Source organism: Habropoda laboriosa, unplaced genomic scaffold (genome assembly GCF_001263275.1).
Source record: "Habropoda laboriosa isolate 0110345459 unplaced genomic scaffold, ASM126327v1 scaffold96, whole genome shotgun sequence".
Lineage (NCBI taxonomy): Eukaryota > Metazoa > Arthropoda > Insecta > Hymenoptera > Apidae > Habropoda > Habropoda laboriosa.
Window position 1 is genome coordinate 1,118,431 of NW_017100221.1, and position 25,628 is coordinate 1,144,058.

The 25,628-nt window shown below is 37.7% G+C and overlaps 1 protein-coding gene across 1 annotated transcript in view; it reads right to left on the bottom strand.

The window, feature by feature from the left end:
* The window catches only part of LOC108571040 (integrin alpha-PS2-like), a 31,216-nt gene extending 5,945 nt beyond the window's left edge, over positions 1-25,271 (bottom strand). Inside the window, exons 1-5 of the mRNA XM_017933010.1 lie at positions 25,213-25,271; positions 8,267-8,315; positions 2,797-2,972; positions 1,275-1,513; positions 75-672 (exon numbers count right to left, since the gene is read on the bottom strand). Coding sequence (XP_017788499.1) covers positions 75-672; positions 1,275-1,513; positions 2,797-2,972; positions 8,267-8,315; positions 25,213-25,221 — 1,071 coding nt within the window. The 5' untranslated portion in view covers positions 25,222-25,271. The remainder of the gene's footprint in view (positions 1-74; positions 673-1,274; positions 1,514-2,796; positions 2,973-8,266; positions 8,316-25,212) is intronic.
* Positions 25,272-25,628: the final 357 nt, after the last annotated feature.

Genomic DNA, 25,628 nt, shown 5'->3' on the forward strand with positions numbered 1-25,628 from the left:
TCAAACTTACCAATATTAAATCGTAATTTTAAAATGAGTTTCCAAATAAAAAAAAAACAAATCTTCACACTAACCTGAACGGTGCGGCAAAATTGTTGATCCCGATCCACCTTGATGGTCCGATTCATCGTGTTCCTTCCTTCCAGCTCCAAGAAGAACAGCCTCGGGCTCTTCGTCTTCTTCACGTCCAGAACGTACTGAATGTTAAAACTGTGCTTGGAGAACACACCTTCTCCCGTGTATTTAAAACAAGCCCTCAACGGAAGACACGTGACTCTGCTTCCATCCGACAATGTACAGTTCTTATCGTCCAACGAGATCAGCTTCGACTCCAAATCGAACGACACGTACGAGTCCATCTTGATGACAGGTAAAAAGCCGGATTCATAGGCGCCGACAACTAAATCCGGATAACGATTCCCATCGAGATCGAGGCCACCGCCCACGGAGAAACCGAAAGTGTTCACAGGCACGTCGAGATTTTCAGCGTATATCACCTGGGAATATTTTTCCAATACGCCGGTTGGTGAACCGTGGTAAATGTAGACAGCACCGTGACCACGTAGACCACCATAAGGAGCACCCACCACGAAGTCACCATAACCGTCACGGTCGATGTCCCCCAGGGAGGCCAGTGACAAGCCGAATCGTCCACGGTTGCTCTCCCCGTCCCTGGATAACGATAAGCAATTATCGCGAAAGTTCAACGATCTGGGTTCAGTACTCGAATTCTGATCGATTCGAGGGAATTCCTTTTTAATGTGCGTCGAGTGGTTTGTGTAGGGTTGATCATGTTTTTGATATTGAGGAATGTTGATTATGTTGGAGGAAGGATTGATGTTGTAATTGAAGAATTTGTTGATCAGTTTTTGTGGACAGTTGAAGTTTTGGACGAAGCTTTGATCAACGGAAAATTCGATTAAGGACGGAACGTTGGTTAGTAATTGACAGTTGAGGAAAATTGGGAAATGAGAATAGGGACTGAAGAAAATTGGTAGATTTTGAAAGAAAATTAAGAGTGAAGGGATTTCCAAGAAAAATTGGGAAATGAGGATAGAGACTGAAGAAAATTGCTAAATTTTGAAAGAAAATTGGAAAATAAGAATAGAAACTGAAGAAAATTAGGAAATAAAAATAGAGACTGAAGAAAGTTAGGAAATAAAAATAGAGACTGAAGAAAATTCGCAAGAATGAAAATGTTGGCAGAGAAAGCACGAAATAAAAAAATCTTACGTATAATAAACAGAAAAATAAGAATACAGTGGATTAAATACCTGGAGTCGACTTTACGGAATTTTTCAGCTCCAGCGCCTTGATAGAACACGTACACCCTTCCGGTCTCGATGGTCATTTCCGGGTTATCTGGTACCGTGTACATAGGCGCACCAACTATAAGATCGTCTGATCCATCGCCATCGATATCGCCGGAAGCAACGGCGTAACCGAAATAAGCTCCCATTTGTTCTCCAGTAATGTTACGAGGATTCGTCATGTTCGAGGTAAAAAGTATCACCTATAATTCATTCGACATTTTTTATACTTTCTCATTTGTCTTCGAGCCACTTAATTAATCCAAATTATAGTATTGATAATTTAAATTGAATTTCATTTTCAATTTATAATTGAAATTAGTCAACAATTCTTGCCTAACTCTGATTTTTGTTATTTTCTAACGAGACGATTCGTTTTCGAGAAATGTTTTACAAATTTTTTCGTATTTAATTCAGTTGAAGTTGGAGTTAAAAAATTCAATATATGTGAGAAAAATAATTGAATCGGTGAGATTAGAAACAAGGAAAGGCTAGTTTTTCTTTTCTTTTCTTTTGAGAAAGTAATGACCATAATAGTTTTTCAAAATTTTTATGAATCTGTTGAAAGTGTACCTGTTTTTATCAATAATAGTTCACGATATTTCTACTTCAATTTCTACGATTAATGTTGCTTCTATGTTAAACGACATGAATTAACCAAGTACCAAAAAATTTGATTCTAATTACACCTAAAGCTACAATGTGTCTTTTTCTTTATCGACTAGAAGCTGCCATATTTTTACACACAGGGAATTCATAACTTACTCCAATAAATAAAAAAATGTCATCCAAGATAATAGAGATTATTTCTAAAATTAAAATTACGTTTGGTTTTTTTGGAAATAAACCATATTAATTTGTACTCGTTTGATGTATAGGCAATACCGGCCAAAAGTTTGGAATCACCTCCCACTTTTCATCAATATTAAATCTGCTGCTAATTTTTTATACATTTCAAGTTTATCTCAATTCTACTTTCTGACTTTTTTCTGGAAATCTTTGTGTAAATTGGTGATTTCAAACTTTCGGCCGGTGGTGTACATAAATCTGAAAAACATGGTTCAGTGAAAAAAAAATTTACTTATGTTGTTTCCCATCTCACCAAATGAACTAATGTCTTTTAAATCAATTCCTAATTATTAAGTATAACACTCTCTTTTGCACACACATTTTCTATTAACTGTCAAGACTAATAAAACTACATAAAATTTCTACGAAAAAGTCACAACTAAAAGCTTTCCCCGAGAAATTAGAGAACAAACGAACTCTCGGATCACACACGCTACTCCCATCTATCTATCCGTATCGTGTCATGAAAAGTAACTCCGAAAGTTTCCCCCGCAAGAAATCGAAGAAACAAACGGTTTCTCGACGGGTCACTTTCTCTAAACGGGAATTAATTTTCAATCCCGCGACTTCTTCGTCCTCTTCTTCCTCCTCTTCTTCTTTTCCTTACAATTACCGCGTTAATATTTCATGAGCATACTTTGCCGAGAAGATCGGAGCCACGGGGTACACCGACGGCGGTGCCGCTGTCACCGTTTCCAATAAAATCCCCGGTCGTGACAGAGTAACCCATGTAGCTATCGTCCTCAGTGGCCGGCCCTTCCTTCGTGAACATTATTCTCGCGCGACTGTTCAACGGCTGTGAAAACGCTTGGCCTGTAAAGCAAGCGGCAATCGATAGAGTCAATCAGGAAGTTACCTGAGATTTCAGACACATACTTTCCCGAACGTGTGTTTGTTCTCTTCTGGACTACCGATCGAAGGAAATTTGCAACCGTCTGGGTTCCGATTCAAATTTAATATCCGCGAGAAATTTGTATTTGCATTTGTGCCATAGGAAATGTCCGTCTGATACGACATTGTACATTGTGTGGGAACGTGGATGTTGGGAAGTGTCGGGACACCCGTTATGTACGTAAAGGAATTTTTATGGATTTCGAAATTAAATCGTCATTGGAGAAAGAGAATTGTGTATAGTGCTGCAATCAGTTATTGTAGCGATATATTGTTGTTGAAAATAAATAATTGGTTCGCTGAATTAAATTGTGATTGGAAAAATGTGGATCGATATAAAATTCATCCGATAATTGAATATATTACTGCAACGAATTTAGATGAATTCGTGATCATAGCAATATATTGTTATTGAAAATACAAATTGATTTTTGAAATTAAATTGTGATTGGAAAAATATCGATCGATATAACATTGAATATACGTATTGCTGTAATTATTTTGGGGATTTATTATTATAGCAGTATATTGTTACTGAAAATAAATATTGGATCCAATAGCAAATGAACAACAAGTTTCCAGCAATCTTTAAAAAAATGTCAACTTGGAACTAGAACAGAAAGAAAATTAAAAGATACCTAACTAAAAACCAATAATTCATATACATCTCTTCTTAATAGAAAAAGACAACGTGCGACTGAAAGAGTGGCTTAAAAGAAAGTTACTATTTTCCTTATCGTTTTCTAAAATTTCTATCAAAACGAAAAGAAATGCCAATTTCCCCTGAAAAATCGGACATCTCATATGCACCACAATGCAACAGCGCGTCAACTTCAATTCCGAAATGCGATTCAATTCCTCAGAATCGGCAACAGAACATGGAATCCCAGTCAGAGAGAACAAACCGCTCGTAAATATTATACGCTTGTGAATAGTAAAAGCCGCGACTTAATGATGAATCTAGCATTTAAAGCGCAGCTCTATTCCTCAACGCTCGTATTATTTCGTTCATTGCTACTGCCAGGCAACTGTAAACTAAAATAGCAACGCTCAAAATAGTCTCTCTCTCATCTCTCATCTCTCTGATTAGAAAACATTATTATTATTATTATAGGCTGGATATCCATATTATTTTCTGGCTGCAACGCGCGAAGCTGCGAGAAGCGGTCCTGCACCTGTTAAATACTGCCGCACACCCTCGACTCACCTGGCAGTAATTAATAAGCAATCATAGCACACGGCGCATCAATCATCAATTGGATATTAATCACTGAAGGGGGAGGAGCGTCAGAGGCGTCTCAAGCCTCAAACTGTCAAGCATACAAGATTATACTCTACGCTAATTGCAAACTAATGCACGGAACAAAGTAACCTCTTCGTCCTCTTACTCGCTTTTCTCTTTCTTTCTCTTTTTCGTTTTTTTTTTTCTTTCTTTTCGGCTCACGACACATTCTTGAGCGTGACAGTTCAATACGTTCTCTCTCTTTTTTTTTCCTCGTATGTCGAATTATTTATTAATCACAGGCGTCGCGGAGGGGGTTAATCGCGCGATAAATCCGTACGAATGGAACCCGGACTTAACGCGTTGAATTACTGGACATTAATATTGTTGGCGATCAAGCAAGTGAGATAGAAATGGCACGAATGTATAATATGTCGCGATAGTGTTGCAAATGGTTCCTTGTTCTGAGCAGATTTTGAACACTATCGATGCGGATGGATCGGTACTTGTCGATTTCCTTTTTGGGGCACAGAGCGAAGTGTAAGTACAGTAATGGTCTCTACAAGTGTCAGCCAGTTTGCCAGTTGGATTCTACAAGTGTCTACTAGGTCTGCGTCATTGCTGCGCCAAGCGGGTAACGCTACACCACTCGGTTTCTTTTACGAGATTTCACGGCTCGACAATTCATAATAGAAAAATATAATTTCTTTAATTTTACTTTTTTTCATCTGAAATTTTTTTTAACATGTTGGTGAGATTTTTCTGATGAAAATGATATCAAACACGATATAATTTGAACAACATTTACTTATTAACACGTTCACTGTCGCGCCAGATTTACAGGTTGCTGTCAGGCGACCACAAGAAAATACATTTTAAGCATAGGATTACAGTATTATGCTTTATAATTTTTTTTTTCAATTGAAAATAATGTCTAGCTAGCTATGACGTTCAAAATTTTTAGTTGACAACATCTATTGTAATTATTGTAAACATTTGAGGCACTCCAGTCACTGATGACCACCATGGCCATATCGAGGAAACAATCTAACGTTAAAACTTATTGAGTGATTAATTTAATTTCATAATATATCGCTTTGGATGAATTACAAAAACAAATTGCTAAAAAATTACATTAAATACCTGTACACATTATCCGTCGAATGTATAGGGAGAGCTACCGTTTGGTTGCCAATTGTTTATCACATAGAGTCGGACTACCTCCACGTAAAAAAAAAGTAGGGCCGATTCTACAAGTGTCAGTCAAATGTAGGGCCGATTCTACAAGTGTCACTCAAACGGCAGGCCAATACTGCAACTGGCACTCAAACGGTAGGCCGACTCTATGTAATGTAATACAGGGCGTCTGTTTTATCTCAATATAGTGAAATATCTGGCGTGACAGTGAACGTGTTAATAAGTAAATGTTGTTCAAATTATGTCGTGTTTGATGTCATTTTCATCAGAAAGATCTCATCAATATGTCAAGAAAAATTTCGGGATAAAAAAACGTAGTCCCTGACTCTACAAGTGTCAGGTTTAGGTTCCTTGCGGACTGACACTTGTGGAGACATTACTGTACTTGGAAGAATGTCGGTGAGTGTCGGTGTTTTTTGAAGAAATGGAAGTATTCTTGAGGACAGAGATATATACAGGGTGAGCCACGCGAAACGGGCCATTTAACCCTTTACACTTGAGTGGCGACTGAGTAGCGACATTGTTTGCCACTTGGTAGAAAATTGATTTTACAGAACAAGGTCTATAGGCCTCGTATAATTGTCTAAGCAGCGAATTGGTTTGAACGAAGCAATCTTTCATAAATTGTTACAAGGTCTTGTATGATATAAAAGTACATTAAATATAGAAATAAATCTGATTTGCAATTTACTTGTAGCAAAAAGATCTTCGAGTGCAAAGGGTTAATTATCTTCCGTAGCTGTGGTGGTACGTGAATTTATAATTAAATTTCAATTTATTATTTAAATTTCGGTACAATAGAGAAGATAATAATTTAACCAACAAGAAATTTATGAATAAGCTATTTTAACCCTTTAACACTCACAACTTTTCTCAACTTGATGTGCCAAGAATGATATTTCTTTTTTTTTTTATTATTTGCTAAACTTAATAATGCTGCAACTTACGTTTTCGTCATAATACAAAGACGCAGTATGGAAAGTGAAAGAAAATCATTTGAAAAAACTGCACTTATTGGACGATTTTCTGTGTTAAGGGGTTAATTGTTGTCACTTATTTTCTTTCTTCTTTAATAGCGCAAAATTATCTGTTTTAATATTTTAATTACACAATTGTAAAAAAAAAAAACTATTTCTCTGCGACACGTTATAAAAAAATCTTACACTTTTATCAAATTAACCGTTTCGCTACTATGAACGACAATAATCACTATAGAGTCTAAAAATTTTTAAAAATTTAAAAAGAAAATTCAAGAAATTTTAGAATCTACAAAATCTAAAATGATCAGAAAAAAATTTGGAACCCTCTTCACCTACCCGTCATTCTCAAAAATATTTCCCAATTACCTTCAAAAGCAACAGAGACACTATCAAACGTCCTCCAATTTCGAACACTTCACACCGTTTCAATGGTGAGAAATCCAAAAATGCAAAAATCGTATTCTGAGCATCAAGCAACACATATTAATGGAGTGTCGTCGTTAAAAAGTAATGACGACAATGTAGAGGTGTTTAAAAGGGGGGGGGCTGGTTTTAAACAACAAAATGGTTTTATATCTCGTTTGATTAGGGTCTTCCACAATTACGCGGTACCTGATGCTTCTGCTTCGGAGGTGACCATCGTCGCTACGAACTTCAACTTCATAGCGGTGCTGATCGAGTATATCTGACCTGGAATCGTTCAACGAAAGCCTCTAAATCACTTTAAACATCCACAGAGCACGAATGATCGTGGTGTTTGTGTTGCAGTTCGCTCGCCCAGCCGTTTATGCAAGCTCGAACTTTTATGTTTCATGTTTGTTCCTCGGTTTTTTATTAGTGGCCCAGTGGCAGTTCACCGTTCAATTAATGCGGGGATTGGTTCAATTTAATTGCAATTTTCTTTGTTCAGAATTTTTACAAGCCCAATTGGTTTAGGGAGAATCGGGGGTGGTTTCTGTCGCTTCTTAAAATTATGGTCTGACTTTGTGAAAGGTTGAATTTTCCGAGAGGCTCAATTTAGCAACCCTATGGAAACTAAGTAATGGTAGAATTTTTTGATTAAGAAAAATATTCGCGAGGAGATTTGAGTAATACTAAAAACGAAATTCCTCTGTTAAGTTAAATATATGAACCCTTTGGAAATTAATAGTAGAAATTTTTTTAAATGTGGACTTTTTTGTAATTAAGAGAAATATTCACGAGGAGAATTGAGTAATATTAAAAGTTAAATTCCATTGGTCGGCTAAATTTGTCAACCCTTTGGAAATTAATAACAGAAATTTTTGAGACTTAAACGAGGAATTTTTTCGTTAAGAAAAATATACGTGAGAAAATTTAAGTATAATTTTTTTATCAACCCTTTGGAAGCTGATAATAGAGACACAAAATTTCAAATACGGAATTTTTCAATTAACAAAAATGTACACGAGGAGAATTAAATAATATTAAAAATTCCAAAAGAAAAGTGTTTCTCAATTTTTACCGTTTGATGACACGCTTTAAAAATTTTTATCAATGCAATAATAAATTACTGAGATCATATAAAATTTTCTTTCGTATTTAAAAAAGTACAAATTTAAAGGGCCAATGCTAGATATTTCCAGAAATAATGACATGCATATCACAAAATTCCAAACTCCTCGTTAATTCCCACCGTCTCCGAATATTCTCTACCCGATTAAACGGAAATTGAAATAAGACTAATACAAGCATTTACAAGTCGAATAAGGTGTCGCGTTGCGATGTGGTTTTCGATTGTGAAATTTGTCGACCTAAATTGTACTTGAGAAGCAGAATGTATGAAGAAAGAACCTTACCTTGCCAGTACCAACTTCCTGGCGCCCCGATGAAGAGCCTCTCACCGTTCTGTAACGAATAGAAAGGTGCGCCATTAGAGAAATTAATCGACGTCAAATAACTAACACAGGGAAACACTTTACGATGGCCTTTTTTTTCTTCTTTTTATCACTGAAATTTATATGCTTTTCCTTAATGTTTGGCAGGCTTCTTCAGATTTCTTTCACCTGAGTCTGTAAGTTATTCTTTACCTTTCTAAGCGATACGTACTTGTCGTTCTTGTGCTATTCCTTTTTTTTTTTTCTCGTATAACTTAGGCTAATTAGAAGGATGTTTTCTGTAACTTAAGTGTTGTATCTATTGAAAGGATGATAAAAAGTGGGTTTTCGATTAGTTTTCTTCTTTTCGTTTTAGTTGCCTGAATTGGGCGAATTAATTACTTTTTTTTTAATTAGTCCTTTGAATTATGTGCACTCATATTTCAGTAAATCGAAGAGTGTCATGTTACTTTATAGACTATTGTTTTTTGACAGCTGTATCGTATAATTAATAACATTGTTTGACATTTTTTATGCACTTAGTTTTATTCAGTGTATACATTAATTTAATAAATACAAAAAGTTTTCACAGCAATTTCTGCTGTATTTAAGTCATGATTCTCATGACAAATTATAAAACCTGTTCAATATTTTCCTGCACATTGTCAATCTTGAATTAAACTACCAACAACATTATTAAATAACATAATATACTTAAACCTCGTCACATTTTATCCTAATTACGACAAAACTCTCTATCCAAAGAAGTGTCTTTTATGGACAATTAATAGATCTTTCCTCCCTCTTCTGCTGTCTTTAAAATCAACGACACGATCTTGAAAAATCTCATTATTGGATCTTCAATATCCAATAATTAAATTCTCCCATTTTATTTTTCCAATACAATTCCAATTTTTTCCTTTCAAAACCATCCATACAAAAAATTCTCCACTAAAAACCCCACTGATTTTTACTGAAAACGAAATTTCAAGTCTACACATAAGAAAGATAAAAATTTTTCATACAATATCCAATAATTAAATTCTTCCATTTCACTCTTACAACGTAACTCCAACTTTTTACCTTAAAAATCAACGAAACGGAAATTTCTCCGCCAAAAATCCCATCGAAATTTCAAGTCAACGCAACAAACATCAGAAAATTCTTCACTCACCATCCAACAATTAAACTCTCCCGACACAACTCCACAGCTAAAACCCGCGCCGACCGGTCGCGCGCGCAGCATCAAGACCCAGCAGAACAACAAGCATGATTACCGACCCGCGATTTTTCAACGCCGCGAGCGATGCAACCAGGAAACGGACGCACCCACGAAAGTTCAATTTTTCTTCAATCCAGAAGATAATAGCGCAGATAAGGGGACGTGGCTCGCGCGCACGAGCCCACGCGATAAATCAGCCTCTCGGTACGTATTCTAGCCGCGTGTCTATGCGCCACGTTGCGTGCACACTCGCGTCACGCATTTTAACTCGGTTTCGCGGATCGTGGCCTTCGCGATCCTCCCATCGTGTATACTATATACGCGAGCATCTACGCGGTTTTACGGAAAAATCGTACGATCGACCGGTATGGAATCGCTGGCAACTGGCACAACCCGACCCAAACAACTGCCTCTCTTCGATCCTCGACGGGGGGAAAAGAAGAAAAAAATGAGAGGAACGCGGTTGTAACTTGGCAAACGGCGGTTATATGTTTGGCTGGTCGAGTGTGGTGTAATCCTGATGGAGATACTGTGCGTCGAGTGGAATGTAGTTTTTAAGTGGTTTTTTATAAGGGATTTTTCTTCTTTTCCTTTTTTTAGGAAATTTCATTGCTCGAGCAATGTTGCTTGGGACGGTGAGGTGTAGCGAGTTTTGCGGTAATTGGCGTGTTAGTTGTGAAAACAACGACGATTTTGTTTATTTCTGTATGGCAAATGTGGGGTAATAGAATTGGTAATAGTGGATGTGATAAAAATTGGAAATATGTTGAACGTGAATCATTAGGTAGGGAATATTTGGGGGACGAGGTAAAGGGGCAATAGTAGATGTAATGAAAATTAGAAATATGTTGAATGATTACTTGTGACATATTTAGGGAAACGAGGTGAAGAAAAAATTGCAAGGTTAAGATATGACGATTTAGGGGAGGCGAACAAATTTTCACTGGAGGAAGATAAGAAGATGTGTAAATTATGCAATGATAAGGAGGGAAATTTGGAACATCGTATGACGGAATGGAAATATTGCGATGAAGTGGCTAATTGGATTCAGAAAGAAGTTAGGAATAAGTAGCATAGAGACTAAGCTGAAACAGAGATATATTTAGGGCTTACAAATGTCTTGATGTAGAGGTAGGAGGAGGATCCGTAAGTCATAATTAAGGAGATCGAATGTTTGGGAATTGTAATGCTAATAATTAATAGAAATTAATAAATAATATATAACACTACTAAAAATCTGCTCGCCTTTGGCTACACTTCCACGTTTAACCCTTTCAGCACCTTAGAGCCGAAATATCTGCATTTTTCCCGAGAAATCGGCTTTTTATTTTCGAAACAATGTCAACCGACGAAACAGCGGCTTATTTTTATAAAATGAATTTTTATAGTAGGAAGTATTTTTGCTTATTTAGTCTTAGATAAACGAAAACACCCAAAGTTAACCTCGCCAATTTTCACATGTTGATTTGTGTTTCAGTGCACCTGAGTACTTTCGCAAATTACAACTTGTTTGCTATTTTAATTTGATTATTATCATCTTCGCATTCTGTCTTCAAAAAGTGCACACATCCTTCTGTATTCTATTAAACAAAACTGTTCCCAATTTCTCAAAAAATACTAAAATGTTTGTACAAAACTGAAAATTTTCCAAAAAAATCATTCTTTTAAAATAAATTTTTGCATAGTTCGTGAAAGCAACGTGTAATAAGACGACGTAATAAGTACGACTCTGTACTCCGTTGCACTTGCTCAAGCTCCACGTCGAAGGTTGCAAGTTGAAGAAGGAAAAAAATACATAGGCGGGATGAGAAGGTTCGATCTAAAGCCAATAAATTCCAAAGGCGTGTAACTTGAATCGTGAACGTGTCGCAACATTCGGCGGCCAGTGATAAAGCAACACTCTTCGACCACGTTCACACAAGCTCCTCCTCCTCGGATCCTCGACTGTACACTTAATCGGTGCATGAGTTACTCGAGTGCCACTCGAAATCATCGACATACCTCTGTGTATCGCGGCCGAACCTTACTATCGGTCGTTCCCATGCGTCCAACACAGACGAAACTTTCACGCAGCTTTTACACGTCTGGCGTATGCAGACCTATACTACTTGCCGCCACGGGACATCTGACGCGTGAGAAAAATGAAATTCGTAAGCGGCGAGTGTTTCGCTGTGTATGGAAAATTGTGAAAGTTGATGACGAAGTGTGTAGATTTTATTTGCTGTATTTTGGAACGGTGAATAATGTGGTTTGATTTCAATCTTGTTTTTGACTTCTTTTTTCGTTTGGGAGGAAGGAGAATTTATTTTGGTGTTTGTTCGCTTTTGTTGTTCAGTTAAACGTGATTTTAAAATTGTTGAATAATTGTAGGTATATAGCTATGTCAATTTGTAAAAGATTAGGAAATTTTAAATGGTTCTTCCAGTGTCATAATTTTTACTTATTTGCAAATTTCATGTTATTAATAGTCTTTCATTTCCAAATTTCATGTTATTAATATACATTCATTTCCAAATTTCAGGTTATTCATTTTTCTTCACTTCCAAATTTCACGTTATTAATTTTTCTTCATTTCCAAATTTCACGTTATTAATTTCTCTTCATTTCCAAATTTCACGTTATCAATTTCTCTTCATTTCGAATTTTCATGTTATCAATTTTTCTTCATTTCCAAATTGCACGTTATCAATTTCTCTTCACCTCCAAATTTCACGTTATCAATTTCTCTTGATTTCGAATTTTCATGTTATCAATTTCTCTTCATTTCCAAATTGCACGTTATCAATTTCTCTTCACTTCCAAATTTCACGTTATTAATTTCTCTTCATTTCCAAATTTCACGTTATCAATTTCTCTTCATTTCCAAATTTCAGGTTATTAATTTCTCTTCATTTCGAATTTTCACGTTATTAATTTCTCTTCACCTCCAAATTTCACGTTATCAATTTCTCTTCACTTCCAAATTTCACGTTATTAATTTCTCTTCATTTCCAACTTTCACATTATTACATTTTCTTCATTTCCAAATTTCATACGATCAATTTCCATTCACTTCCAAGTTTCACGTTATAGATTTACCTTCATTTCCAATTTCCACGCGATTAATTTTCATCAATTTTCAAATATCACCTTATCAATTTTCATTGCACCGCATTCCTCGGGAATTCAGTAAAACCGTCTACCTATTAGCACCTCTAAGAAACTCATACAAGCAGCATTACAATGGAAATGTATTCTAACCCATTTATCATGTCCCATCAAACTATCACACCTTATTATAATCAAATATTCCATTACACGCGCAACGATGGGTCTCGTTGCCAGCATACTTGCCGAGGTCGAAAGCCCGTAAAGTCGACTTCCTTGCACGCGATGCGTTTACGTTTTACACGCTCTAACGGTAAGCCTCCCACAGCCTTATCTAACGGCGATGCAACAGTAGTAAAGATTATGTCCCGCATACATATTAATCAACGTTCCGTATGTGAACGATGGTAAGAAAACTGAATACACCAGCACGATTGTGTCGTACAATATGAACGAGATCAGACCACGAATCGAGGCAGAAAAACGACTTTTTTCTCGCGAAATTACAATCTTCAGGCTGTTTTATTCATCCTACCAGAAGAATAACACCGTAAAATTCCATTTACCTCTCTAGTTTTACTTCTTCAATTCAACAATGCGTAATGTGTGTTTGAAAAAATATTGGACTGAAAATTGAAAGCTAAAAGTACGCGTGAATTGATCGATCTGAGATTTCCAAGTGTTCTTTCGATTCGTTTAAAATTTCCAATTTTAGAAATATTGCAAAGGTTAAGAATTGTTGGGAAATTTTGATGTTTAAAGGATTTCAGATTTTCGTGACATTTTTTTACATTTTCGTGCAATTTAATGTCACATAATTTCACGTGACGTGACTTTTATCCTAGATTTTGAGAACAGTGTTCGATTTTGAGCGAAATTGTCCAATCCTGACTTTATTGTCGAATTCAAATTTATTCCTTCGTAACTTTCACGCCCTATTTCTCAATTATCTTCATCCTGCAATTTCCTTTTCCGTGAAAACTTTCACGAAATTTATACTCAAGAAAAAAGCAGAAAATATTGTTTTCAATAGAATTATGCATTTAACTGAGATTCGTGAAGCTACCATTGGGAGAGCGATATGTATAAACGACTGTACAAAATTAGAAATATCTACTCTTATCGATATTGGAATAAAAAAAAAATCAAGTACCAAGTTTCATCGACGCTCTGCACCAGAGCCGCTCAGGCAGACGTTTTACGAGCCAGAGCGCTCGCTGTTGCTCGCGAGCAACGCTACGAATATCGCTCAGTACTCGAGTTTGTCTGACCACTTCACGTAGAGCAACTTCGAGATCGACTCTGCTCTGTACCAAAAGTAAAAGTTCCCTTTAAACTTCCAGTCGCGGGCGATTTTCATACTTTTCTGTAGAAAATCGCGGGCGAAATTTCGATATATCTTGCATAGGTTTATCGTAAGGAGACTGTTAATTCAATGCAAGAAAAGTAATAAAAATTAGTGGAAAAGGGGGAAATATTGTGAATTTTGTAAAGAAAGAAAATGACAAAATTCATCCCAAATCAGCCAAAATCATTTCATTCAGATCGCCAAATTCTGCTTTATACCAAAAATTCCCTTGAAACCTCCGATCGCGGGCGATTTTCACATTTTTCTGTAGAAAATCGCGGGCGAAATTTAATCTTGCACAGATTTATCGTAAAAGGACTTCCAATCCAATCCAAAAAGCAATAAAACAAGTGTTTTTCCTCACCTTAAACGTTATTTCACCGTCGAATAAATTCTGTAATTTCTTTTCTTTGCAAAATTCACAATATTTCCTTTCCTATTTTGATTACTCCTTTTTGTACTAAAAGTCTCTTTACGATGAACCTACGAAAGATAAAATTTCGCCCGCGATTTTCCACAGAAAAATACGAAAACCGCTCAGCTGTGTAGATCCAAAATATTGTGAATTTTGTAAAAAAAAAAAAAAGGAACGACAAAATTCCTTCCAAATCGGTCAAAATTATTCCACTCAACCCGCCAAAATTAACAGAACAATCAAACCCCAATTTCGACGTCCTCCGCGACTAAAGGGTTAATTCGCGCTAAAATACGCAAAGAATCGACGATCGTCCTCAGTTCCATTCGACGAATCGACCTCCAGCACACTTCCACAGATACCATCCCCTGCGTTGACCTTTGTCGAAAGCCTCGAGCCAAGGTTCCGCTTAAATATCATCGGGATCAAAGTGTTAATCGCGGGACAACGTCGGCGTGCCTTCTCAAGATGCACCTACGCGTCTGTGTATCGTAGCGCCCACGCGTGCACACGGTGCATAGAGAACGTTTCACGGTGAGAAAACACGCGGATTCCACGTATCGAACGGAGAGACGAGAAATACGGAAATACCGGGGAGAGGAGATTAGGTGAAGATGCGAGTTGAACGAGGGGGAAAGTTAGTACCGGACTCTGTGTAGTCGACTTGCTGTCGAATACGACGTTGGACATTTGTTAGGCTGGTACCGGAGATAGATAAATGGGCAAGTTGTTGAATAGTTTTGAAAAAGATTTAACCCTTTAACTCGTGATTTTTCTTTTCTCCTTTTTTCTGACTGTGCATCTGAGCGTTAAGTATTTACTGTTTCAGTACACTGTGTCAGGTAATTAAAGGTAATCTATTACAGGTTAATTGAATTTGGTAATTTTTAGCCCTGTAAAGTGAAAATTTAAATTTGAAGTAATTTTTGGTACTGACATAACTGTTTTCGTCTTTCATACTATTTAAAATTTGCTTTTATAGCGTTTGTACCGTTTAAAATCTACTTTTATACGGTATTGGAGCCGAGGCTTGATACTAAAATTTTTCTCATAAGGCACGAAGAAAAGAGGAAAAGAAAAAAGATGGATAGTCAGAAGAAAGAGAAGATAAAAGCGGCAGAATATTTCTGTTACAAAGGTAAAACGCGAAAATTTGACGCTACTCCGAGCGGATTGGATTCCCCGGTTCCATTTCAGCGAAAGGGCCCCGTGCCTATGTTCCTTTTACTCTGCTTATCATGAGAAATGGTGGCCGTTTATAAAACAATGCACCCGCTAAGGGAGGAGGAGCAGCGGCGCGTAGGTGGCCTCCTCGCAACGCTGGCCGACGCTGAACACGGAACACGGTGACAGAACGAAATGTCCGTGCCTTAAATGGCCACCTGAGACTCCCCCTGTGTCGTTCCTATTGCTGCTCGCCGCTGCCGTGTCGCCAGTGCCCTTTTTCCTTCCCTCCTGCTCTTTCTCTCTTTCCGCGCGTGTGTTACGTGCTTTGAACAACGCGCGCGACGTCCACGTGACGAGGGGTTGCGAGGATTTTTCGCCTCGCCAGGCTCCGAAGTGTGAATTGATCGATTTCAGGTTTCCAAGTGTTTCCTCGATTCGTAGGGAGAAATTTTAGGAGAATTGAAGAGGCTAAGAATGTTTGGGAAATTTTGATTTTCGAAGGATCTTGGGTTTTGCTTTGGGATTTGCAATGGTAACATTGGAAAATCTTTTTTGTAACGTGGAAGACTTGTTTCTTGAAAGTGATTTACTCGAGAGAAAAGGTGAAATTGGCTATTACTTAGGATGTAACGTAAATTCGAATTCGTAAATGTTAATAATTTCATACGACAAGAACAAGTGGAAAGTTCCAAATTCACACGAATTTTCGCAGGACCATCTTAATTTTTGAGTATTTAGTTGCATTGGATTATTTTTTACGTTGGCGTAGGTTTTGCAATGTCGAATTTAAACTGCGTGCAATGGTAAAACTGGGGTAAATTTGATCAATAATGTGGAACAGTTCTTTTCTCAAATTTCTTCGAGTATGCAGATGATTCGAGTAAGTAACATAAACTCGAATTTTATTCACCTAGAAATTTAAAAAAAAAAAGATGAGAAATTCAAAATTTTTATGAATTTTTATAAAGACCATCTCAACAACGTCTTAATTTTTTTGTTGCGTATAGTTTCGATAATTTCGACCAAATGTAGTCTATTAAATTCCTCGATAATTGCAATTCTAATTAGAATTAATTCCAGAGTGTATCCCATTTAATGAGAAACTCACGAATATCTCTCAAACAGTTGAAAAAATTGTTCAATATGGAAAGGAACATTATGTGATACAATTAATTTTTCTCTTCACGTGTAAAATAGTAGAAGAGATTAAATTAATTATTTGAAATGGAAGACTGTCTTTGTTCGTAACACGATAGCATTAGTATAAGAGTGCCCATTTCGAATACGTACAACGTAGGCTGCACAAGTGTCCAGAAGATGAAGCGTAAAATGTTGAAAGAATAATAGCAATGCATTTTCACTGGCCTCCAGATAAGTAATCTCTGCTCCATTAGGACCTGCTCCCGACGATACTTGTAAGCACTGTCGCGTTACAAACGACAGACTTTGCGCTGTAATTCTACTGGATCGTGGAGTTTATACTGTTGACTCACTACATTTGCATTAGGTGCTTCCTTACTACGGTCTATGACTAGTACTACGCACATTTCTATAATTGGATCCATTTCTATGAGAAGTTACAACGTGGAAAACGGAAATTCGATATTAAACCTTGTTAGCTGTTCGATCGAAATGATCGATCTTTTCAGTGGAATTCCAATTGGACGACCTGCTTCATTGTAATTTAATAATAAGGAATATTGTCTTTGGTTTGAAAATACCTTTGCTTTAAATAAAATGTTACTTTCACTGAATAATGTTTTTCTCGTTTTTCTTCTAATTTATGAATTTCTAACATTTTTCTGATTTATTTTGCTTTCGAATTGTATTAAAAAGTTCATTTTTCTTTGTTAATTCTCATTCTCGAAGAAAATGCTATTGCAACAAATAAATTCGACTAATTTTCTTAAAAAAATCTTTTTCGTTACTTTGGTAAATGAACCACTTTATTGCAAAAAGGAGACAGCTCGATAACTTTCTGAAATTGAGTTATAGTGATCGTTAAATTAAAAGAAAATTTGAATAGATTGGGTCAGTGAGTTAACTGAAGATGAAAATCGTTTGGTAATATTTAGACTATTTTATAATGATGAATTTTGAGACTATTTCATAACTTGATAATTAATATAAATAATGGTGTTTAATATAATTGTTTACCAGAAATAAATACAATTCTGCAGATTCCAATTTTTCAAATTCACCCTACTATAGAGAAAAGATATCTTTATTTTTAATAATAGTGCCAAGTGCTGTATTAATACATACATTTTAATTACTTATACTATATCACTTTTTATACTGACATATTATTAACAATATTTCGTTAACACTGTTTTCATGAATTTTCAAAAAATGAGTACACAAGAGTAGTGCAACCCTCTAATTAATTCACTCTGCTACAGAAAAAAGATATTTTCACCGAAGAACATTGCCAAATGCTGTACTAACATACACGTTTCAAACGTGTGAAAAGTGTCATCGACCCTCGTTTCACGAATTCACCAAAAGCGAATGCATTCGAAGCTGCTCGCGTTGAAATCGCACACACGAGAGTAGCGCCGCAGCCCATTAATTCCTCGTCGGAGCAAAAACGGAGCTATGACATAAAGATGGTATCAGCGGAGCATCTCGGTTACGTCAGTGCATCGAGTGCATGCAGCCGGTTCCTCCGTATGCAGCTTATAGTGGCGCCAGCCTGGTGCTGCACTTTAGGGCCCGCTTTTATTTATCGTCCCGCAGAAATGTTATTATTTGTGAGCCGGCTCATGCGGCCGATTCGCACGCTACGCGAACAATGGACCCTCCTCGTCGGCCAACAATGTCAAACGTGCCACCGAGTCACGTGCACGCCCAACGTCCTCATGCACTTTCTGCGTGCAACGGTGCAATAACCGTGATCTTTTCTGTCCCATCGCGTACCACTAGGCTACGGGAATTCTCTAGCCAACGAGAAACACTCGCAAACGAAATTTCCTTTCCACTGGGATCAATTCTGAGAGTAATTTAAGTCATCGAAATTTCTTTTTTAGTAGGATCAATTCTGAGGGTAATTTAACTCAACGAAATTTCTTTTTGACTCGGATTAATTCTGAGGCTAATTTAACCCTTTGGTTTATGACTTTTTTGGTGATTATGCATCTAGGCGACAGCTGTTTATTGTTTCAGTAGTGCGTTATGTAGGAAAAGCTAATGTATCGTGGATTAATTATGTTTGGTAATTCTTAGTCTTATGAAAGTTAAAATTTAAAGTAATTTTCGTTGCAGCTTGACCAGAATCTATGTTACGAGTATGACTCGTTGTTGTAAAGCAAGATATTAATCCTTTTGTGAACAGTGGAACGCAAATATTCCATTTGTGTGCTCGAATAACAATTTATCTCAATTTGAGATCCACCGTAGAAGTGATAATTGGTAGATGAATAATAAATTTTTAGAAAAAATAGTGTGGTCACGAAAGGGTTGCTTGTGAATTCTAAAATATCGGTCTCAAGGAGTTTAACTGAATTTTTAATTTATTTATCGAGAGACTCCTCATTTTTAATTGTATTTTTATGATTATATTTAGCATGAATAAATATTAGATCGTGTAATATCAAATGTTGGACTTTTAATCATTTCCAAATTGATAGGTCAAGTGATTATTTGGAACGTTAAAAAGTTCTGAGTTTATTCGTGTTAATTTAGAGTTCGACCTAATATTATAGATTAAAATAACGAGAATATAATATCATTAACATCTTCCTACAATTAAATATTCCAATGCAACTTTTTAATTTATTTTTAAAATTCTTCCTAAACTTATTTTTCTCATAACATAGAACATATTAACACTGACACCATGAGCAACTTTTAAAAGAAAAGTACCTATAGCAGACAAAGTTTTCAATCATACTTTAAATTAAATAAAAATTCGCTTTTACAATAATTGCCAAAGAGTCATTTTAGACCTAACTAAGTTTCAACCCTCTGCATAATCGTGCTACCATTAACGTTTTATCCAGGACAATTCTCCTTTTTGTTCGTGTCTCAACAAAAACAAATAGCCAGACGTATTTTCTTTCCAAAAGCACAAAAATTTTTCTTTTTCATCTATCGATCGTCCACAAAATTTCCACTGCAACCCACTGCATCCCCAAAGGGATAAAAGGACACTCGGAGCTCCACAGAACCCCCAATTTTCCAATCACACTTAAAATTCCATAAAAATTCACTTTTCCAAGATCCATCTACCATTAAAAACCACCCTCGTACCACGATCAAACGAAAATTCCTATCAACGATAACAAACGTTCCCTACTCCCACGAAATTTGCAACCCCGTGTTCCTTCAGCTGCTTCTACACCGGAGATATTAGCGAACCGGTAGCCAAGCAAATACGTGCATTTGTCGAGCGAACTCGTACGACACGGGTGAACACAGAAGCGGGCCGAACGGCGCATGAGACGCGTCGCAGGGCAAGGGGAAACCGAACCGACACGATGTACCCCCTACGGAGTAGCGTTCGCCTCGATGCTTCTACACGCGAAAAATTTGCAATCGAGACAATGGTGGGTCGTATCCCGGCCGGTCTACACGAAACACGACCGGCACGAGTTGTATTCTGGCGCCGATCGCGAGGGGGAGGAAACTGGCCATCCGAGATTGAAATATAACCGGTCGCTCAAATATGTATGGGAGCATGGTTCAAATTTATGCCAGAGTTTCTGTGTATTTATGTGCGTGCCACCGCACGTACTAGGGCGGCCAATAATTCCTCCGACGACTTCACCGAGCACTTTTTTCAACAAGCTGAGGAACGTTTAGGATAGCTCGAGTTTAGGGTGGTTTTTATGTTTTTTTTTTTTTTTTTTTTTTTTTTGAGGACCAATGTGGAAAGAATATTTCGGTTAGGTGCACTAAAATTGAAGGTGACTTGCAGAAAAGATATGACTGAAAATGTACTAACTTATTCGCCTTATTACTCCCTCGAGTAAATAAGGATACGTTTTATTAAACTTGTTCAATTCGTCTCAATATCCGCTAAGAAATGGTCCCAAGGAAATGACAGGTTCATCTATAAAAGCTTGAAAGTGACCCCGATAACTTTGAGAAAAAATGGACTGACAGAAAAGTTACCGTAATCATGTCAAAAGTCTCTTTGAACCATATTATGTGATACAAAAAAATTTTGATTCGATCCACTGACGAGGGGAATAATTAAGGTGCACAACTCTGAACAACTTTCAAGCGTCATTTTGTACAATAGTTTCCGAAGCAAGAGATCGAGCATGATCGAGCGGTAAAGATAAATGTCTATCGAACGCGATCTAAAATGATTTTCCCGAGCCTGGAATACCGGCGTAACATTGAGATTTCACGAAAAGACCTCCCCGGTGTTATTTTCGTAGCCGTAGAACGGAGGATACGAGTTCGTTCGTCGAACAGAGCGATCGATGATCGCGTTTCCAAGTCGTATAGATTGGTATCGGCCGGATATCAATCGATCTTGACTAGATCCTCTGTAGATCGGGGGATAACGCGCGGAACCAGGTACAACAGAGGTAGATACCAGGAGCGGCAGTTTAACGCGAAGATCGATGGTCGATTGCATACTCAATGGCGTCGAGGAGCCTTCTAAATCACCGGCCTCGAGATTTAGTGCACGCGGGGAGATTCTTCTAGCGGTTTCAGTCGGCGAACAGACGGTCGATGGCAAAAAAAAAAAGGACATTGAAAAGGAACGATCTTTTATCCTATGGAAAAAACAAAATTTGCCTAATATTCTGCTGGTTTTTGTGGTGGATGAAAATTAGTTTGCTTCGTGCTGCTTTCCTGTTTCTTTTAGGACGTTTTTACGTTGGAGAAAATGGTGAAGATATGGTATTGTTAATGTATTGGTAGTACTCAATACTTGATACTTAATAATTACTCAAATATTCAATTGAATACTCAATACTTGATACTTAATAATTACTCAATTAAATACTCCACATTTAATACTTGATTATGACTCAATTAATACTTAATAATTACTGAATTAATACTCAATTAAATACCGAATACCTACTCAATTAGGGTACTCAACACTTAATAATCAATAATTACTCAATTAAATACTCAATACTTAATAATTGCTGAATTAATACTCAATTGAATATTGAATATTCACTCAATTAAATACTGAATAGTCAATTAATATTCAATTGAATACCGAATACTTACTGAATAAATACTCAATTAACTACTCAACGCTTAATAATCAATAATTACTCTATTAAATACTCAATATTTAATACATAGTAATTACTCAATAGTACTCATAAATACTCATTACTTAACACTTAATAATTACTCAATTGAATACTCAATTATTGAGTCACGAGTACACCCACGAAATATCTTCACGGAACCACTAACCCAACCAATTCACCAAAGAAAACTCAACCACCTTGCAAAACCCTTTGATGAACCCTCCGCATCTTAAGGCTTCCTGAAACGCCATTAAAAAGAGGAGACACGTCTTCATCGCAGGGTTAAACGTCCCATTAGAATTCGTCAGCGGTGGCCAGCTGTTGGAGTCTCGGCGCGACTCCGAAAACGGCGAATAAAGATCGAGCGAGAGAGTGAACCATGGGAGAAGAGGGACGTGGAACGGAGGGCCAGACCCGAAGAATCGAATTTGCCTAAAATCATTGCGCCAGCGTCGTTTCACGATCCGCGAACCGTGGGTAAGAGGCACGATTGACCGCTGGCAAAGCGGGGGTGGGGTATTAACATTGACGGCCGAGGCGAAGTTAGAGCCAGCCACGGACCGCGACATGCATTAAACATCTGCCATATAGCCGGACAATTCTGAATTATACATCCACGGCGAGATAGCCGGCTGAGTGGCCACGGAATTGTCCCACTATTTCTTTGCCGGCAATCGAAGCTGTCCCGCTGTGCGATAACGCCGCTCCCAGTGTGGATTGGAACACCGTGAGCGGAAATCCTGCCTTTCTTCTTCTGCCGTCCGCAGATTAGATCCAAGTCTCTGGGTCACGCGGTCCCGGAAGAAGAAAGTACGCCAAGGAAAAGTGTATCGCGTTGGAATTGAAGGATGAGATCGAATGGCGGATCGTTGGAATTTATCGTCGCGGGGTTGTAGCGATAAAAGTAGAAAAGATCGATATGGATTGTAAAAATTATGTCGTTAATAAAACTTCGATTAATTTTACAAATTAAAATTAAAATTAATTTTTTAAAATCAACAGGAACTTGTATTTTATACTGGAGGAGCTGCAGCACTGCAGATACAATCTAAGGTGAAGAATGATTGCTTAGGTGCGATCATAAGGATACTTTTAGGTTATGTTGGATTCTTGCTGCTTTAGATGCACCTATGAGGGTTGTGACGGGTGTGCCAATAGAATATGATAATTTTTAGAGTTGTTGTGATCACATTTCATTCACGAAAAAACCTTAATAAATATTAACGAAAAATATTAATTATAACGACAACTTCCTAGAGGTGTGCATTACTAATTTTACACCCTATACATAACTAACTTAAAGTGCTCCGATTGAGGCCATGTTTGGACTCATTTTCCTCAGAAAAATCTCACCAATCCATTAGAAACCTTTTCGTTACAATAAAACAATAATTATAAACATTCAACTCTTCACACATCTCAGCGATGACTCATAGTCTGTCGGCTTCGAGAGCTCAGACAGTCCAGACATTATCTATTTCACTCGCTCTCATTCTCCATCCCTTTCAACGGCGATCTTCAGGATCTTCCGTTGCACAAGCCGAGAGTTCCGACAATTCCTGGAAGAGAAACTAAGCCACGGCTCCCTTAAAAGCTCATCGCCCAGGAGCACATTCAACCGTGCACGCTTTCAAACAAACACACAAGAACATTTCAACTCCATGTTCGGTAAACGTGGCAATCTAATCTCATCCCTAGTCGAATCCAACCAATCGCCCTCCGACAAACCCAACATCTTTCCCTGGAAACCAGACGATTTTTCCAAGGGAAAACCATAATTTTCTCCCCCGAAAGATTAACTCATCCCTTAAACCATCCTCTAACTCCAACCGCATTCTTCATACGTTTCACGTACACACAGCCTCGTCCCATCCCTTTCAGTTCACCGGCGTGGAGAGATAAAACGCTGACATACCAATTTCGAATTCGTACCTATTGGCCCGGCGATACTTATCGCGACACCGGCCAGCGAAGAAGGTATCACCGTGGACGCAGGTGCAACGAACGAACGTGTTGCACGCACGAGTCGACGAGCCGATCTGCCGGTGGAATCGAGTAAAAAAGCCGTAGGTCGACGCCTACGTAGTCTCGGGCCGATCGACCCTCAGGATCTGCCGACCAGGCCAGAAAATCGAGCTTTCGACAAGACAATCGTACACTCGAAGAGAGAGAGAGAGAGAGAGACGACGACGACGGCTTTCTATACCTTCGCCATGCACCACGAATACGAATGACCACGGTCGGAGGTGCGTAAGGCAGGAATTCACATTCCTGGCCATATTCGGCTCTCTCGCCGACCCCTCGTGTCGCCTCCTAACTCTTTCAGGACGTAGCAACCGCCAGGACACGTGGGGTTACCGTATTTATATCCACCGGCCCTCTGTGTTTACGCCAGCGACTTAAACAGTTAGAGATCGTAGAGAGCCAGGTCCCGGGAAAGCCTCCTCGTATTTGGCCTCACTCGTTGACTTCAATAGTTTCGAAGGCTGAATTTTAATCCCCCTCGGTCGCGTATCCCACCGCTGGCTGGATCTTTCAGCTTCGACCGGCCACGTGGTCCACCCATGCTCGGTTAAATTGAAGAGAATCGAGTGGGTGCGTTTCAATTCTCGCGAGCAGGGTGACGTTTTGATTCTATGAATTGACTGTCGAGCAGGTTGGTGAGGAAAGATAATAGATTAAGCCAGAGTGAGGTAACGACACTTGATAAGGATTCTGCCTGCGTTGCAATGAATTCAATACCCCAAATTTCAATTTCTCTAGTTTTCATCCTATTTTCATGGAAATAGTGCCAATAAATTGGAGAATTTCTCCCGATGAAAATGAGTACAAACACGACATAAATCGGATTAGTTTTACCAGACATCAAATTAAATATCCCAAAATTTTTCGAGTGCCTTTAACAGTGATTATTGTTAAGAGTAGTCCGATTAATGTCGTGTTTGTACTCATTTTCATCGGGAGAAACTCACCAATCGATTGGCACTGTTCTAATAAAGATAGGATGAAAATTATAGAGATGACCTAATACTGTTTCTTTTTTGCGGTGAATGTTACAGTGTCTTAAATTAATTTTAGGTAGTTTTAGAAGAATTGTACAACTCTGTGTAAATTTTAAAAGAAAGAATCCTTAAAATGACAAATATTAACGATGCTATGTAAATAGCTCATTATCCTGGACTTTCAATTCTTCAAACATAACCTGTAAAGCTTCACAGGTTAAAAGCCTCAATCTCTTTATTCTTAATCTTTTAAACACTTCATTATGAAGGTTTCCTTCAGATGAAAGAAATCTGACATTATCCTATAATCTACAACTAGATACTAAAAAATGTACATTTTACTTAAAATTGCTGAAAGTTAAATTTCCAAGTGTTACAGTGAATCCACTTAGAATGTTTCTGCTTGATATTTATCACCAGCATATTAATAGCTTCAATATTTTTCCTTTACACTTACCTTGGACATAGCAGCGCCCAGGCCAGCTTGACACGAACCCTGCCTATGGTAACCCCAGTACTCTGAAACGGAAACACGCAATTATATAGTGTCTTCCTTCGCTATTCCAAACAGAGACGTCATATCTCGGTCGTTTCGTTTGAACGGACCCCTGACCATGTATACACCGGGTGCCTCTGGTAATTGGGAACGTTCCTCAAATCGACCCTTCGTTACGATGCCACGCATAATTTCATTGGACAAATGAAACATGATTTCGAGATTGCATGATTGACCTGCTGTTTGAGTGACATGTCCTTTGCTCTTTAAGAGGACCTGATCACTTTATTATGGTGTGTATATTATTTATAACACTTAGTACGTCACAATTGTTACTTTTAATTAACAAAATATCGTGTTGTATACTTGGACAAGTA